The 17,595-nt window shown below is 41.0% G+C and overlaps 1 protein-coding gene across 2 annotated transcripts in view; it reads right to left on the bottom strand.

Annotated features, from left to right (window-relative positions):
- TNPO1 (transportin 1) overlaps window positions 1-17,595 on the bottom strand; it is a 1,741,771-nt gene that overhangs the window by 169,765 nt on the left and 1,554,411 nt on the right. For both annotated transcript variants that reach the window (XR_013607056.1, XM_078675276.1), the window contains exon 19: window positions 5,542-5,637. Coding sequence is in view for 1 of the 2 variants with exons in the window: in XM_078675276.1 (XP_078531402.1) it covers window positions 5,542-5,637 (96 nt within the window). In the remaining variant the exon portion in view is untranslated. The remainder of the gene's footprint in view (window positions 1-5,541; window positions 5,638-17,595) is intronic.

Raw genomic sequence — 17,595 nt, forward strand, 5'->3', positions numbered from 1 at the left:
GCAGGTGTGGGTGTCCGGATGCAAAACTTTGGCATTTTGAGTTTCGACAGTGACAAACAGATCTATTGTTGGGGTTCCCCACCATTGGAAATATTGTTATTGTGTATTTCCCTCTTGTGTACTTGTTGCTGTGTCCTGTCCTGGTGTGTTTTGTGCTAGGAGGTGGACTTTGTGACTGTTTTCCCATTTCCATATGGTTTATGCTAGGTGTAACAGTTGGATGGAATGGGTCCCTCCCTGTTTCTGAATGTAATACATAGCTGTCATACTGTCTGTTCGTAGAAGGATATTTTTCAAAGTTATGTTCGGTAAGAATGCTTTGAGAGCCATGTAAATGGCTAAGAGTTCCAACATGTTGATGTGTAATGTCTGTTGTTTTGTGGTCCTATGGCTCTGAACCATAATGTCCTTCATAGGAGTGATGCATCGGTTTTTATTGTCACTTGTGGGATTGAGTCCTTGTAGGCTCTTCCTTTCAGAATGTTTTAGGTGTCCCATCATTGTAGTACCTGATGGACCTTGAGTGAATCCAACACTAGATCATCCATGTTGCTTGCTAATGTCGCTAAGAATACTAAGAGGCTGCATGTGTAGTCTTGGATAAGGCACTATTGCTATGCATGAAGCTATCATCCCTAGAATGTGCATCCCTGTTTTGGCTGGTGAGGAAGAACCAGACAAGAGAATGCCATAATAATCCCACTCTCACCAAGGGTGATAATTCAAAATTCTATAAAAACACAGGTGATTCTAGCCAAGCTTTCGTCTAGAATAAAAGCATAGCAGTAAGTAATGATTGATTCAAGAGGAGGGAAACGTAAGAAGTCAGAAGAAGGGGTAAAATCTAACATACGGTCTCTCACTGAAAGAAAAAAAGGCCAAAAAGCATTAGTACAGGTGGAGTCAAGTAGGGCCAATTCGGAGGGAGAGGGTGGGGTACATTGTGCACTAGAGAAGATTTATGAGCATTTGAGTTTTCTCATAGCAGATGCTGTAAAACCCAACATGACTCGTTTGGGGAAGATTGAAGATCAGCTTTCACTAGTAGAGGTCTCTATCGAAATGAGACTTAGCTTAATCAACACCCAGGAGGACCCTGTACAACACGCACGATACAGGCAAAGGAAATAAAACTTGCCCATTACCACTGGCAAGTGGAGGTCCCACTCAAGACTCCTCCCAACAGCTAAGTTATGACACCCCTAAGATACCTTCGTCCCTAGATGCACGGGCTAGGGAACTGATTGATCCCTTAAGGCTACAGCGAACACCCTTTCACATCCCTCAGTCTGCTAAGAATATCGCTGGCATGAGGAGATCTCGGTCTTACAGACAGCCTATGCCAGCCTCTCATTATAATAAAAGTCCCTCTGATTATTTACACTTACCACCAGAGAGTACTCCATACACTATCATTTTAACCGGGTTCCCCTATTGCAGGAAGGGGTTAAGAAGGACTGTCAAAGTCTCATTAATAAAGTTATACAGTGGTGTATGAGGAATGATAATCTCCTTGTGCCTATTTTTGATGAAATTCTTATGGCTCAGAGAGTTGAGTGGGTCAGACCCACACGGGAAAAACCCTGTGTGGTGATAATTTGTAGGACCCTTGAGTATGTACGGTTGTTGTTGGTCCGCCTTTATAATATAGGCTTGGACCAAGGTAATATTCCGGTGAGATTTTTGGCTTACCTTTATCCCCCTCCTTCAGGTTACATTTTAAGTAATAGCCACCGTGGCATCCAGGATATTGTACACAGATATTCACTTTGGGATCCTTTTGTCCATGTCAACAGGTTTGAACCTTTAATGGGCCTAGCGGATATTGACTGACACCTACAGCAGCTCCCAACGGAAGTTGAATCCGGAGGGATAGAGGGTATTCAGCCCGCGTCTGCTGACCCTCAAGTAGGGATTCAAGACATTACAGCTGGGGATAAACCAACGCTGACATTATGAGCTGTTCTTTATGCCCAGTATTAACAGAAGAAATCCCTATATTACCCAGTTATTCTGACTGCCGTTTTACTGTTTTATCCTAGAACATAGCGGGGGTTAATTCAAAGCGGAGTAATGAAGATTGGGTTTCATTTCTATCCAAATCGGACTTAATTTATTTTCAGGAGTCATGGTCAGTAGTGGACTTTCAAATAAATGGGTACCACTCATTCTGTACACCAGCGATTCAAGCAATATCAGGAAGGACTAAGGGAGGATTAGCAATGTTAGTCTCTGTTAAACATACAGCAAAATACATTTGAATAATCTGCTCCTCCCCATGGTACCAAATAGTGTTACTGTGCAAACTAGGCCCCGTAGACCTCTTAATTATACATTTTTAATCATAACGTTTTTGTGCAGCGCAATCCACAGGTAGCAGATAACTTGAAAAGGAAATTAGTAAAGTAACCACTATGACATACCCACTATGTATTATGTGGAACGGAAACTTTAATTGCACTATGTGTACATTTAGTGGTTCTCGAGTGTGTGGGATGGCAAATATCGAGGGGCAGTCAATGTCTCATTTTACACACTTACTATATGGGCGATGTGTTAAATGAAATTGTGGCAACAAATGATTTACTTTTTTTAAAGGATTGTGTTAATCACTTTAGTGGACAATGCCTGACATATGTGGGGGGAGGTCATGCAAGTGATATGGATTATATGCTATGATCTAGTAGTTTTCTTAATTTGTTGGAGGGTCACAAGGTCGTATCACACCGGTACAGCAATCATAATCCCCCAACAGCATCCTTAAAATTATATAATGCCAACATTAAATTGCCTGATATTCCAATTAAATATGATACAAATCAGGGAATAAGGCTAAAATGGGACTGGGTAAGCACGAGGGCTTTTGAGTACAAACTCATCCTTGAGAAGCAGGATCTTACAATCAGCTGTTAAATATTCAGTGGTGCACCTTATCATTGCATATGGTCTAGCTTGCTGATTTAATAGAGTTCGTTCAAAAGCGCACAAAGATCTAAAAGGTGCTGTTCAGGCTTCCTCTCAGGATAAAAGCCTAGTGAAGGTCCTGAGAAAGAATTATAAAGCTACGTAAGAACAGAGGAAGGGTGAGTTGAGGACAGAGGCAAGATTTAGAGGCAGCAAGTGGGCTTTTATGATTTATTTAAATCGAATAAAGCTTGTTAGACAGACTGACTTGCAGGTGATGATGTGGCCGAAAAAGATCCAGTTGGCTCTGCAGCTTGAGAACCCTTCATGGTCTGGGACATGTTGTCCCCGATACTGAATTGAGTATTACTGGGAGATAGGGTTGTATCGGGAGCGGTTGAAGATGGGATTTTGTTGCATGGATTGTGAAGCCCAATTTGTGAATGAGGTTTTGGCCTTGTTTGGACCCTTGATCAGCCAATTGTCCAGATAGGGAAAGACATGTATGTTTTTTCTTCGTAATTTTGCTGCTACTACAGCTTGACATTTTGTGAACAAACTGGTGGCTATTGTTACTCCGAATAGTATCACTATGAATTGATAGTGATTTCCACTTACCACAAACCGGAGGTATTAGCGATGAGCTGGGTGGATTGAGATGTCGAAGTATGTGCCCATCAGATCTAACGCAGTCATTAAATCGCCTTTTTGTAGTCGCGATATCAAGTCCTGCAATGTCACCATATGGATGTGTTCTGATAGTATGTATTGATTGAGTGGACTTAATTCAAGGATTGGCCATAGGGAGCAATCCTTTTTTGGTATGAGGAAATAAAGGGACTAGACTCCCTTATTGAGATGTTTCTTTGGGACAGAATGTATGGCCCCTTTAAGTAATAACTCCTGTACTTCTTCCTTCAGCAGATGTAGATGCTGTGGATTTAGTATGTGTCTTTTTGGCAGGATATTTGGTGGCTGTTAGTTCTAAGCAATATCTTGCCTAACAATTTGTAGTACCTATTGGTCTGATGTTATGTTTGGCTACTACTGGGGAAATTGTTGCAGCCTTCCCTCGACTGGTGTTTTGTGATCGGGGGAAAGTCACTGTTTGGGTGTAGAGGCCTCCTTATTGGGTGCGCCGCTACCTCTGCCTCTGTTTTTATACCGTCTCTATAGGAATCACAGGATTGCTGGTGGTACTGTTGTTGCTGGCGCGGATACAAGATGTTGCTACTGGTAGAGGGCTTTGAGGCCCTTGGTAATGCTGAAAAGGCTGTTACTTTTGAAATGTTATCTCCAAGGCACCCATTGATTTGGTGGTACTGAGGTAGTTTTATTTTTCAAGCATCGTAACCACTGCCGGTCCAAAGAGGTTCTCCCCATCAAAGGGGATGTTTAGAATGTGTTGCTGGACTTCTGGTTTAAAGCCAGAAATGCGTAACGACACATATCTACGCAGCATGATGGAGGTATTGATGCACCTCGCAGCAGTATCAGCCTCACCTAGTGCACATTTGATTGTGGCATTGGGTATTTGCCTGCCCTGGTTTACAAAATCTTCTCCTCACCTTTTATATTCGTCTGGGAGATGTTGCATGAATTCACGCATCTCATCCAAAGTCGCTCAGTTATAACGAAGAGCAGCCCCACTGAGTTGGCAATCTTTCAATGGTTGGCATGCCCTGTTGCCATCCATTTACCTGCAACATCTATTCACTTGCTTTATTTGTCTTTGTGAGTGCCAGTGTGTGTGTACTTGGCCCCACACCAAGGTCACCATCGGAAAGGGTCTTTCTTCGTCTCCATCACCCAGAGGCAGACATTCAACAGAAGTGTATGTTATTCGCCGGGTACTCACTTCCCAGCATCTTGGATTCGTTGGGCGTGGTTTAACTATCGCCGGTTGATTTTTCTGTACCTTAGGCCACATAGGTGTCAAATCTTCAAGAGCTCTGATGCAGTTCCTCCGAGCCTTAAGGCAGAAAAAAACTTTCTAACAAAGGAATTGTTGAACATGCACAATACTTCGAGGGGGAGGAGAGACTATGCACGACATCCGTCAAAGAAATTTCTCGAGGAAAAACAACTTGCAGAGTCCAGGCCCAACACTAGATGACAGGGATATCTGCAGCCAACACATGCTACAAATATATATTTTATCTTAATTTCTTGAGCTCATCTGATAAAATCAAAACGTGCACAAATGAAAATAGATGGAACTAGATTACAATTGTGTGAGTTAAAGATAGTCGCATTCTGCTGAAAGAAATAACGGTCATGTTTGGGTTAATATCAGATGAACAGACCCGCCCGTGGATGGACGTATCATTCAATGTACACATATTCTGAATGTGCAACACTACTATATTTTCAGTGCGTAGACACATTTTGACTGTAGGAAAATGATCAAATTCCTTTATAGTACAATTAAGCAACATATAATATGGATTCAAATTTAAACCTCATGGAAGTCACAATTGATGCTGAAAGAAAAGAGACCTATGAAGCCTCTAAGCCAGTAATAAGTTGTTTTTGTTTAGTGCCCAATCCAAATACATTATAGCAGGTCTTTGAATATGAATTAAAACACAATTTTTTACAGTCCTCATGATCCTAATCAGTTCTGTAGAATGGTACCTGTATTCTCTAAAAGTGTCTTTGGCGTATTTGGCCTGTTAATAATTTCAACCAGCTGATGCAATACCACCGGTACATAAGGCTGCATTTCAATACCTGCAAAGAACAAAAACAAAAAAAGTTAGCAGTGGAAGCTTAGGTTTTGTGTTTATCCGAGTAAGGTCACTGCTGGAAAGTATACAGCGAACATTTTCAACTGAATGAAAAAGTTACTTACTTTCAGTAATGTTCTTTGTGATGGCTCCAAGAGAGATTCACTCTAGGAGTCTGTAGGGGTTGGTATCTATTAGACATCTTTATTTCTTGCAGATCATTAAGATGGGCATTTCCAGAATCTCTCACCAGGATATCAGATGTACCCAGTTCTACATTGATGAAACTGCTGTATGAGACAATTGGTTCCCACTTGCATCGTGTTCATGTCCACCCTGTAGAAATTATTCCTTCCACTGGACTGAATATCATTCCCAGGATAAACCTCTTGAGAGGGTGAGTGGAGGTAGTAAATAATACTAGAGTATATATAAAAAGTAGGTGAATATGAATTTCTTTATTTTCTTTAATATGAAAACGCCCACTAAAGCACTATTCTCAACGTTTTAAACATTCCTGTAGTGGTAGCAACTGACTCCTTAACTCTAGCATGGTGCATCATAGGTGGTACTGCCACTGGGCCTTACCCTGGTCTCTCAAAAGGCATGCTCATCCTCATCAGGGACTTGAGCACAGCTCTCATGAGACAGCCTGAAATAATACATTTGCAGCTGATGGCAGTCGGGAGAACATGTTGCACTTTGGAATCTGTGAACATCCATTTTCTTGCCTCTTGGCCCTAGAATGAACTACCCCATTCAAGTATTTTGCTCTTGTTTCACAATCCACTGTCCTTCAAGGGTCTTTAAATATTATGCCTCTATATTGGCATGTACAGCAGCCATGCATGCTATTCATTATCCAGTCTACATTCGTACCACATAGATACCTAGCTATTGAACCCATTTAGATATACTGCCTGTTAGACCCGTCTGCTTCTGAGAGTCCCCTCACCACTATGATTTCTTTTGTTCCAATGTACCTCCCAAAATGTGTCGCTTTTTATTTGTCTACCTGGACTTTTTATGTGTTGTTTCATGGGGTTAGATGTTCCTTGACGCCCAGTTGCTCACAAGGTTTGTGGCACCTATTTACAAGGCGCCTGACCCAAACCTGTGGCATTACAAGCTGGGGTTGTCAACCTGTGTAAATGAACTTAAAATGGTGGACACCCTTTTTCCTCATGTGAAGTGACTCCCATTGGAGCCTTCATGAACCCTGGCCTTTTGAGGTTTTGGCGCCCTTTGTTTGGCGCGCATTTCTGACAGGAATTCCTTTATTTTCCTCAGGTACACAAAATGGCTGCTCTAGAACCCCAGTACGGTGGCTGTGAGTGTCCTAAATACCCCTCAAGAGTGCCATGTCATTGTCACAGCCAGAGAAGGTTCTAGAACCTTCTGGCTCGTGCCAGTACCACAGGGCACTGGCTATATAAGGCCCAGTCCCTGGCGGCCATTTTAGATTAGATGATGATGATGGAGATTAGATCCACAAGTAGCAGGGATACCTAGTCGGGTATTCCTGTCCCCCTGGGCACCGGTTCGTGCTGAGTGTCCTGCTCTGGGTTCTTAATTCGAAATTAAAGTTCCAATGACTAAAACATAATGCTTCTTCACAATAATTTGTTATTCCATAATTTCATTTATTTCTCTTATTTTCCAATGCATTTCGGCAGTGTATACTGCCTTCATCAGGGAAATAAATTTCTACAAAAATCAAAGAATGATAATCAGCATCAGTAATTTCATTGAATTCATTACATATACTGTTAATACAAAAACTTTCCTCTTTTACATTAGTTTGTTGTTTATATACCAAATTATTTCTGTGCGCATTGCGTGTACGTGAGTCTCTGTTCCCTGAAAATTGTGTTACCACTCAAAGCTTCTACAGTTAACGTTCATAAGCATTCTCTGGGCGTTTCCTGCATTCGGCTGTTTGTGGGGTTAGCTATGGCGGGTGTTCGTTAACTATAACCGCTATGCTGGCTATTCAACCTCGCTGCACGCGCTGGATAGTTAGTTGGTTTCTTGGGCTGTAAGGCTCCACTTGGTGGAGGCTTCTAAGTCTAGGGAGTTTTTACGCGCTTTCTATCCGTTAACTAACGATTGCTTTGCTCACCTTCGCGTGTATGATGCCCTGTTCTGCGGCCCGACCCGCGGTTTCTCTTCTCTTCCGGTAATCTGACTTGGGAGTTCGCGCATGCGCACTGATATTGCCCTCGCGGGTTTTTTTTATTTACAATATAACTTTATTGGTTGCTAGGTGCCTAGGTTGATCTCCCCTAGTGCCCGCTTCCCCTATGAATCGGTGCTGCCTATGAGCTATTTCCGTTCATCCTGGTTATACTAATGAAGCATTTAATGTACAGGATAATTTGTGATGTTGATACCTACAAGTAACAAAGAAATTCAGTTTGTTCATTTAGTCCGCCTGGTTTCAGGCTGCCGAGGTTATAAATCCAGTAGTTCTCCTGTTTTAATAGGCTTGTTTTATTGGAAGATCCTTCTTTTTTGGGTAGAATTTCCAAGACACATACTCTTAGTTGGCTGACGTTGTGTTGCTTTTGTGTGAAATGTTCTGCGATGCTGGTCTTGGTGGATTTTAGCATTATGGTGCTTTTGTGTTCGTTTATACGTATTTTCAGTTTTCTTTCAGTATGACCTACGTAAACATCACCACATGGGCACTTTATCATGTAAATTAAGTTAGTTGAATCGCAAGTTGCATTTACTTTTAATGAGATGGGGTACCCCTTTTGAGGATGTGTTATAGTGGATCCTTTAACGATATTGTTACATGTGTTGCAGTTGTGGCAGGGTGCTGTACCCCGAAAAGGGATTTTTTTTGATTCTTCACTTTTTGGTTTAAGAAAATCTGCAAGATTTTTGGAACGAGTATATGCGAAAATTGGTTCTTCCGAGAAAATTCCACTGAAATCAGGTTCCAGTTTTAACATTTGCCAATGTTTTTTGATGATTTGTTTGAATTGCGTACTGACTGTGGAGAATTTACTTACGCATGTGATGCGGTTGCTGGATTTTTTGTCACTCCTTATCAGGAGATCCTTCCTCGGTTTTGATTGAGCTCGGGTTAATGCATTTTGGGTGATGTCGTTGGGGTATCCTCTGTCACTAAATCTCTGTTTCATGTTGTTGAGTTGTTCTGTACATTGGGTGGCCTCTGAAACTACTCTCTTCACCCGTAGCATTTGTGAGTATGGCAGGTGTTTCTTAAGGGCTGGAGGGTGGTGGCTGTTGTATAATAGTAGATTATTTCTGTCTGTGCTCTTACGGTACAAGTTGGTTGAAAATTTATTTGTTAGTTTGGTGATCTCCACATCTAGATATTGCACACTTGTTTCATTGATGTTCCATGTAAAACCTATTTGGTCTAACCTGGTATCCAAAATTTTTAGTTGATTTTCCAAAGACTCTTTCGTGCCCCTCCATATTGTGAAAATATCATCTATGAATCTTACATACATGACTGTGTGTTGATTCCAAATTGGATTATGGTGAATATGTTCTTCTTCGAATGCTGCCATGAATAGGTTGGCATATGCCGGTGCGGCACAATTTCCCATGGCCGTGCCATTCTTTTGGATGTACCATTTTTGGTCATGTTCAAAGTAGCTATGTAGCAGGGTGAACTGCATGAGTTCTAGTATAAAGACTTGTAGGTCTTGGGAGTACTCGCTATCCAAAAGAGCCCTTTTGATGGCTTCCAATCCTTTTTGGTGGGGTATCGAGGTGTAAAGTGCTTTTACGTCAATGGTTGTCATGATCATATTGTCTTCTGGGTTGATGGTAGATAATTTAAGTAGAAAATCTGTGGTGTCTTTCAAATAAGATCTTGTTTTTAACACTAAGGGTTGAAGGTATCTATCTAGATATTTCCCCACTGGTTCGTGGATGCTTTGTTTGGTGGACACGATTGGTCTGCATGGTGGTCTCTAAGTCCTTATGTACTTTAGGTACCAGATGAATCGTAGGTGATTTGTAATTGTCTTGGATAAGGTATTTTTTTGTTTTGTCCGTTATGATTCCCAAGTTATATGCCTTATTTACAATGGTTGATAAAGTTTGTTTGATCTCTTCTGTGGGATTGAGTTCCATTTCCATGTATAAGTCTGTGTCATTGAGGTGTTCGATCATGGTGTCTTGGTAATATTTTTTGTTGAGTATTACAAGGGCTCCTCCCTTATCAGCCTTTTGGCATATGATGTTTTCATTGGTTGCTATTGATCTTAGAGTCCCAAATTCCTTTTTAGTCATATTCATTTTGTGCGGCTTTTGTTTGGTGTTTAATTGCTGTATTTCCTTACTGCAAAGTTGTTCATAGAGGTCTATCGTTTTGTGGCTTATTGGTGGCATGTAGGTACTGCGGGTTCTAAGGCCCATAAGTTCGTCCGGTTCATCTGATGTTTTCTTTTCCACTACATTCTCGAAGAAGTGTCTTAACCGCAGTTTTCTTGTGAGTTTAAACAAACTAACTTCTAATTCTAATGTGTTCGTATGGGCTGTGGGTGTGAATGATAATCCCTTTTGTAATGTTTCTATTTGCTTCGGATTGAGTGTAAAATCAGAAATATTCAACACTAAGTTTTTGATGTCTGTTGTTGCTTCTTCCTCTCTTTTTTGGTCATTGTCGATCTGGTTTGAGGTTGATTTAATTCTCTTTCTTTTTCTGCGTCCCCTCCGGAGTCTTCTGTTTCTATCCGGCCTTCCTCTAAAAAAGATACCGCTGTTGATGTTGCTGCTTTTTCACTTTGTGTCTCCTTTTGTGGTCTGTATCTCATTTGGGTTGTTCTTTCGCTGTCTGTAGAGGACGTGTGTGTGGGATGTGTACCCTTTGGTTTGTCTTTTACGTGCGTATACTTCTGCCCATGTGTACACTTCTTGTAGTTTGTAATCCAGCGTGTCTCGCTTGTATTTACGTAGTTTGCGTTCATTGACTTCTTGAATATGTTTAGATAGTTGTTTGTTAATATCTTCAAGGGTGGTGGCCAGTTCTTCTGGTGAAATAAATTTTTCCAATTCTGCTTTAGTTTGATCCATGTCTTGTTTGAGCTCTTCCAATATATGAGCCAATTCCTCTATGATCAAAAGGATAAGATCCAGGCTGCATTTATTTAAGATAGCAAACAATTTTTCAGTAAATTTTTTTGAGTTTTTGCATAGGCTGGGTTTGAGGGCTGTCCTGAGGCCTCTTGGTATGCGTTGAGCTTTATGATATTTAATCATAGTGGATGCGTGCATTCTTTGGTTGATCTCCTTTCTTGTTAAATATAACAGGTGTTTTACTTGATGTTCTTTGTTTTTTGTGTATACTTGCTCAGTTCCTGGAGTTTGAATAAGAGAATATATTTTCTCGCTGGCTTCTATGGTGTAAGCGAAAGTTTCCGCTTTCCTGTCTGTTGAGGCTGTAATTTCTTCATACTGCATTTTATCTGTGTTTTTCTGCTTCCTTTTCTTTCTGGTGCGTGCTACTGATTCTGTGTGGCGGGAAAATGCTATATGCTATGGGTTTAGAATCGTGCACCGCTGGTAGTCCTGTGTTTTACTGCTTTTTTCGTGCCTCCAGGGTTCGCCCCCCGTCTGGGGCGATGAGTCTATGATCCACAAGTAGCAGGGATACCTAGTCGGGTATTCCTGTCCCCCTGGGCACCGGTTCGTGCTGAGTGTCCTGCTCTGGGTTCTTAATTCGAAATTAAAGTTCCAATGACTAAAACATAATGCTTCTTCACAATAATTTGTTATTCCATAATTTCATTTATTTCTCTTATTTTCCAATGCATTTCGGCAGTGTATACTGCCTTCATCAGGGAAATAAATTTCTACAAAAATCAAAGAATGATAATCAGCATCAGTAATTTCATTGAATTCATTACATATACTGTTAATACAAAAACTTTCCTCTTTTACATTAGTTTGTTGTTTATATACCAAATTATTTCTGTGCGCATTGCGTGTACGTGAGTCTCTGTTCCCTGAAAATTGTGTTACCACTCAAAGCTTCTACAGTTAACGTTCATAAGCATCCTCTGGGCGTTTCCTGCATTCTGCTGTTTGTGGGGATGGCTCCCACGCGTCCGACGCATGCAAGGGCTAAAAATTGAGGTGTTCCTTAAGTTAAGGGCTTAGTTGCTTCCTTTTGTTTAACTGCAATTTACCTTTAAATAAGTGCTTGCTGTATATTTAAAATGTTTTGAATGTTAGTGCGGAGTCAAGTAAACAGCAGCCCAGTGCTGCTGCTGATCGAGATTACGATATATGTTGTTTTTAATTGCGAAGTGACCACACAGACAGTGTTTACCAAAAAGACTTTGTAATTTTGTATGAATAACATAATGTATTCTTTTGTGTACACTTAGCTTTTTACATTACTATGTAGCAATTATGCTCTTCATGCCGAATAGAATAATTGTTGCCCAGGGATTTGTTTTGAATATTTCCAATTTTGGATTAGACCATAGCCTTGTCCAGAATTAAAAGGGGACTGAGTCTAGTTAAACCGGCCACTTGCCTTCTTCCCATATCATACATTAGTGGCATAGTTTGAGTACTAGCAGGTAGACGTGTTAAATTTTTATAAAGAGGATATATGTTTGGAAAAACCACACAACTCAGAGCCAAACAGTGCAGAGGCATCATAAATTTGCAAAACGGGATCAATAAGTTTAGAATAGGAAGAAGCATGCTCCTTGGCTATAGCACCTGCAACCTGCCCATGTTTAAGGGCAGAGGACTGTACATGGGACTTCTAGGTAAAGGTTGATGATAGTTTAACACCCAAATAGGTAAAAACATCCATCTTTTCTAGGGGTTTTCCTTCTAATTCCAATTCCAGCCTACGTTTAAAGGACTTGTGTTTATTAAACATCAAAAGCTAGGTCTTTGTGGAATTGATTACAAGTCCACAGGAGTTACAAAATTCTTCAAAATAGAAAATGACATGCTGCAGACCACTGGGGGTTTTAGAAATCAATAAGATGTCATCTACAAACAATAAAATAGATATTTTCACACCTGCTAAAATGGGAGCATCTGTAGAAAGGCAAACATCATTTAAGAACAGGGAGAATACAGTAGGAGCCAGTATGCACCCCTGGCGAGCTCCCTAGCAAAAGGGAAACCATTTGGTCAGCTGTCCATGGTTTCCCCAGCGTACCTGCGCATAATTGCCATCATGCAAACGTGATAGCTCGGTAAGAAGGTACAAAGGAAAGCCCATGTCACTAAGTTCCTGCCACAGTTTCTTGCATGCAACAAGGTTGAAAGCGGATTTGAGATCGACGAAGGCAACATACATGCTGCCTCCGCCGATGATAACAGTCCTCCAATACAATAACATGAACAGAAACACCTGGACCAAAATATAAACCTTCCTGCGAATACACGCTTGACAGGGTGATAAGATATTAAAGTCATCAATCTAATTCTGGGTCCTGGCCAGGAGTAGGTGGGAACATGTTTTGGGGATGGAATCAATTAAAAACTGATTGGCCTGTAATTAGATGGTAATGATTTGTCACTCTTCTTGTAAATTGGGATTACTTCAGCTCTCTTCCAGAAATCTGATATGGGGGCCCCCTCTGCAATAGCATTAGCTATCCAAAGAATATATCTTGACCAATTTTCCCTATCTTGCATAAAGAGATCAGCCAGGTTGTCGTCCGGTCCTGGAGTCCTTCCTCTTATGACTGCATCTACAGCAAGAGTGACATCAACAAGCTCAAAGGGGAGCTTGGTGTCAACGGACGTATCAAAAGGGCAAAGGGTACTCTCGACAATCCCCTCTAGAAAAGGTGGTTGATTAGGGGAATATAAAGCCAAGAAATGCTCTATCCCAGCAAAAGGAGCTATATGGTTATGGGGGGTGGATGCTGAGCCATCCCTTACCCACTTGACCAATGCCCAAAACTTTAAAGAAACTTTGATTATACAAGCAGACTGCAAATCCCGCCGCCTGCATTCGTTCCCTTCCCTCTTAGCTTGTAGCTGGGCAAGTATGTACGATTTCCTAGCTGAGCGTATTAGAGCGATACCCTTCATTTTGAATGCATCTCCCAGGTGTTTTCGTGAGGATCTACATTCCCAGTTAAACCAAGAGTGGACCCTTAGTGGTAGTTTCTGATGATTTGAAGTTGAGATGGTAAAATAAGATAAAATGTCTTTTAAAAAGTTGGTATGGGCCTCAAAAATGATGTTAACCCCCCTCCTGCACCACTAGTACTCCTAGTCATCACTATTAAGCATGCTTGTAAGTCAGCACTAATCGCAAACTGATTATCAGGGTACTCAGCCAGCTAGCACCACTTTAAGCGTTGCACGTAATTAGAGCAACAAAGCTCCCTGGTGAGGACAGGAGGAGATTAGGAGTTCTCCAACATGGAGCAAAATGCTAGCATTGTGAGACACAATGGGTTGTGATTACTTTCAACCCTGGGCTTAACAATGGAGTGCCACTTAAGTATAATCAATGCGGCTAGAATGAGCAAGATAAATGCAAGCAGCACTCCTTTCCTATGAAGCAGAAGCGCAAATAATAGCACGCATGAAAACCTGTTGAAAAAGTGTTTCAACCTGAAAGCGTCAGGAGGTCTTACATCGAGGAGGTAAAGAGCAGTCAGAAACGTCATTCACTATAGAAAATCTGGATATTTGTCAGCATGGAAGAAAATTCAAAATGCACAGGCATCCTCTTGGGAATATAAAAATAAAACATTTACAGTAGATCTACACAATGAGCCGTTACTACTGTAACATTTGTTGCCATGACAATGCCGAAACAAGAAGTCAGACAAAGACAGGCTAGATGCACTATATACGTCACATGAGTAATCATGTCCAAACAGCCACAAACAAATAACCTAGGCTGAAGAGACAAATTCTTCATCCGGAAAGTGCCAAGAGGTCATACATTGAGGAGGTAAAGATCAGTTACAAACGTCGTTTGCTACTGAAAATCTGGATATTTGTTAGCATAGAGAAAATCCAAAATGCACAGGCAGTCTAGAGGCACTATACGAATAAAACATCTACAATATACCTACACAATGAGCAACCACTACTGTAACACTTGTCGCCATGACAACGCCGATACAGGAAGTCAGGCGGCGTCAGGCTAGATGCACTACATACGTCACGTGCATAACCACGCCCAACGTACGCAAGTGTAAGGATGGAGAACCGGGTTGTTTTGAATGCTGGCAGGCGTACAATACGTCTGAACGCCAGGAAAATTGAAGAGAAGAAACCCATGGACCCTAGACAGAGCGCAAAAACAGATGCGCCTACCGCGAACATAAAAGTAGGTATGCGGGACTAAGTTGCCGAGAATGATGTCACACTTAAAATCCCAAAAGGCCGGTCACTCGATCATGCTTGTCGTTTTGATGGAGCACATTTCACACAACACTGAGTACGGACCAATTTACATGGACAGCACGAGGCACGTATCAGTTTTTTTAAATTCCTCACACGATGGGCAGTTCACGATTATGAAATGAGCACATACTAACGCTCAAAGACAGGTTTAGCATGCGTAGCCCTTTTCCCATTCAAATAGTGTTCCTTTTTTAAAAAATTACCTCCCTCTAAAAATACCCTAAGGCGCCATTGCATGCCCTCTATTAAATATACACAAAAAGTCCCGAAATTAAAGGTATTCCTCTTTCTGTACTACCTCAACCCTACAATGCCAAAAGAACACACTGAACTGACGAGCCAAGAAGTGCACTCCGGCGCACTACGAAAGCCTAATCTGGTATGTAAGGAGCCAAGCACTAGTATCACTTAAGTGTAAAAGGTATAGGTAATAGGCTCACAGTATTAATATTTTCACTTACACAGGAAATACATGTCCTACCTGAACATAGTCCCGCCCTGATGAAGACCTTTGTATAAATTCATCATTCTGGTCCCTCTCACTGAAGGTCAAAACGCATTGGCTCTCACCATGAAGAGGCCTAGAGCAACCAAGGAGAATATCACGCCTAACAATAGGTGTCTTGAGCTGAACTTAATAAGCTCGTGATAAGAGTTTGAAAATAAGTCTCTGACCTCTTTAGGACCTAGGGAGTAGACTACATTGAGGACAGAAACAAAAAAAGTCCCAATACTAAACACAAGCCAGTAGGACTTCTAAGTTCTGATGGGAAGCTTATTCCTTTGAATACTGAAAGAATCTCTACAATCACGGTTGATGTTGGTTTTATGTGTGAAAAAACAAATTTGTTGTTACTATTAGAACACATATGTGATGTAAATACGTTTTTTGTTAGTTGTTTTGAAAAGAGTGTGTATATAAAATAAAACACATAGGTGTATGTCTTAATGTGTTATGCCAAAGTAACCTTTACTTCAAAAAATTGAGAAAAGAACTCAAAATGAATGAAGCCCAGAGTTAATAAAAAGGACTACTGTGGCATAAGTATAGTTTAATTTATGGTTTCAGAGTTATTTGCTTGTTTTGATACTATTATATTGATTCCAGCCTCTGAACTTCCTGAACTGAATCACTCCCCTATTTTCTAATCACCAGTAGATGTTGCAGTTGTCTGGAAGATTGTCTTTAGCACTGCTTGTCCTACATTGGCTTGTTGGCGTGCTCACACATCCACACAATAATGTTTAGTAAATGTGTGTCATGTGGACCATGCTGCTTCTTTACAGATATCAGCAATGGGAATGTTACCTAAAAAGGCCATAGATGCCCCTATTTTAGGAGTGGTATGCGCTCTAGGGGCTATAAAGTTATTTTAGTTTTAGCATAGCAGGTTTGGATGCATTTAACAATCCATCTTGAAATGCCCCATTTAGAAATAGGATTGCCTTTGAGAGGTGGAGCAAATGAAACAAAAAGTTGCTTTGTTTTATGGAAATGTTTTGTCTTTTCAATATAATTCAATTACGCTCTTCTGACATCAAGTGTGTGAAGAGCTAATTCTGCTACAGAATCTGGTTGAAGAAAGAACACAGGTAACAACTGATTGGTTAACGTGAAAAGGAGACACAACTTTAGGGAGAAATTTAGGAGTGGTGCGTAGAACTACCGTATGTTTATGAAGCTGAAAGAAGGGGTTTTCTACAGTTAATGCCTGTAGCTCACCAACTCTCCATAATGAAGTGACTGCAATGAGGAAGGCAACCTTCCATGAAAGGAACTGCAAAGTACACTTGTGTAAATGCTCAAAGGGTGGACTCATGAGTCTTGTAAGCACACTGTTAAGATTCCACACCTGTGCCGGAGGTATCCTGGTTGGAATTACTATTTTTAAGCCTTCCTTACATAAATGCTTTAATTACGGGAACTTTGAACATGGATAAATGTGGTCTCTTTTGTAAATATCCAGCGACTGCTGCAAGGTGTAATCTAATAGATGGATAAGCTAGAACAGTTCGCTGTAGATGCAGAAGGTAACAAATAATGGTTTGAACGGAAGCATCTAAAGGACTTGTTTTGTTGTTACAATAGATAACAAATCGTTTCTATTTTGCTGCTTAACGAGCTCTGGTGGTAGGATTGCTTGCTTCTTTAAAGATATGCATACAGTCTGGTGGCAAGTTTAAATAGGCAAACTCTAGGACTTCAGGTGCCAAATCGCTAAATTGAGTTCTTTTGGGTTTGGATGCCTGATTTCTCCATGGCTCTGTGTGAGGAAGCTGGAGTTGAGATGAAGCTTTTGATATGGAACCACTGATAGATCTACCAGTGTGGTGAACCAAGGTTGACAAGCCCATATGGGGGCTATTAGAATCAGTTTGAGTGATGTTTACCTGAGCTTCCGAACCAGAAACAGAAGGAATGGGAGAGGCGAAAGAGCGTAGGCAAATATCCCTGACCTTTTTATCCTATATGCATTGCCTTTGGAGAGAGGGTATGGGAAGCTGGATGCGAAGTGTGGGCATTTTGCATTGTTTACTGTGGCAAAAAGTTCTATTTGTGGAAATCCCA

The sequence above is a fragment of the Lissotriton helveticus genome, chromosome 2_1 (assembly GCF_964261635.1).
Source record: "Lissotriton helveticus chromosome 2_1, aLisHel1.1, whole genome shotgun sequence".
In the NCBI taxonomy this organism is placed as follows: Eukaryota; Metazoa; Chordata; class Amphibia; order Caudata; family Salamandridae; genus Lissotriton; species Lissotriton helveticus.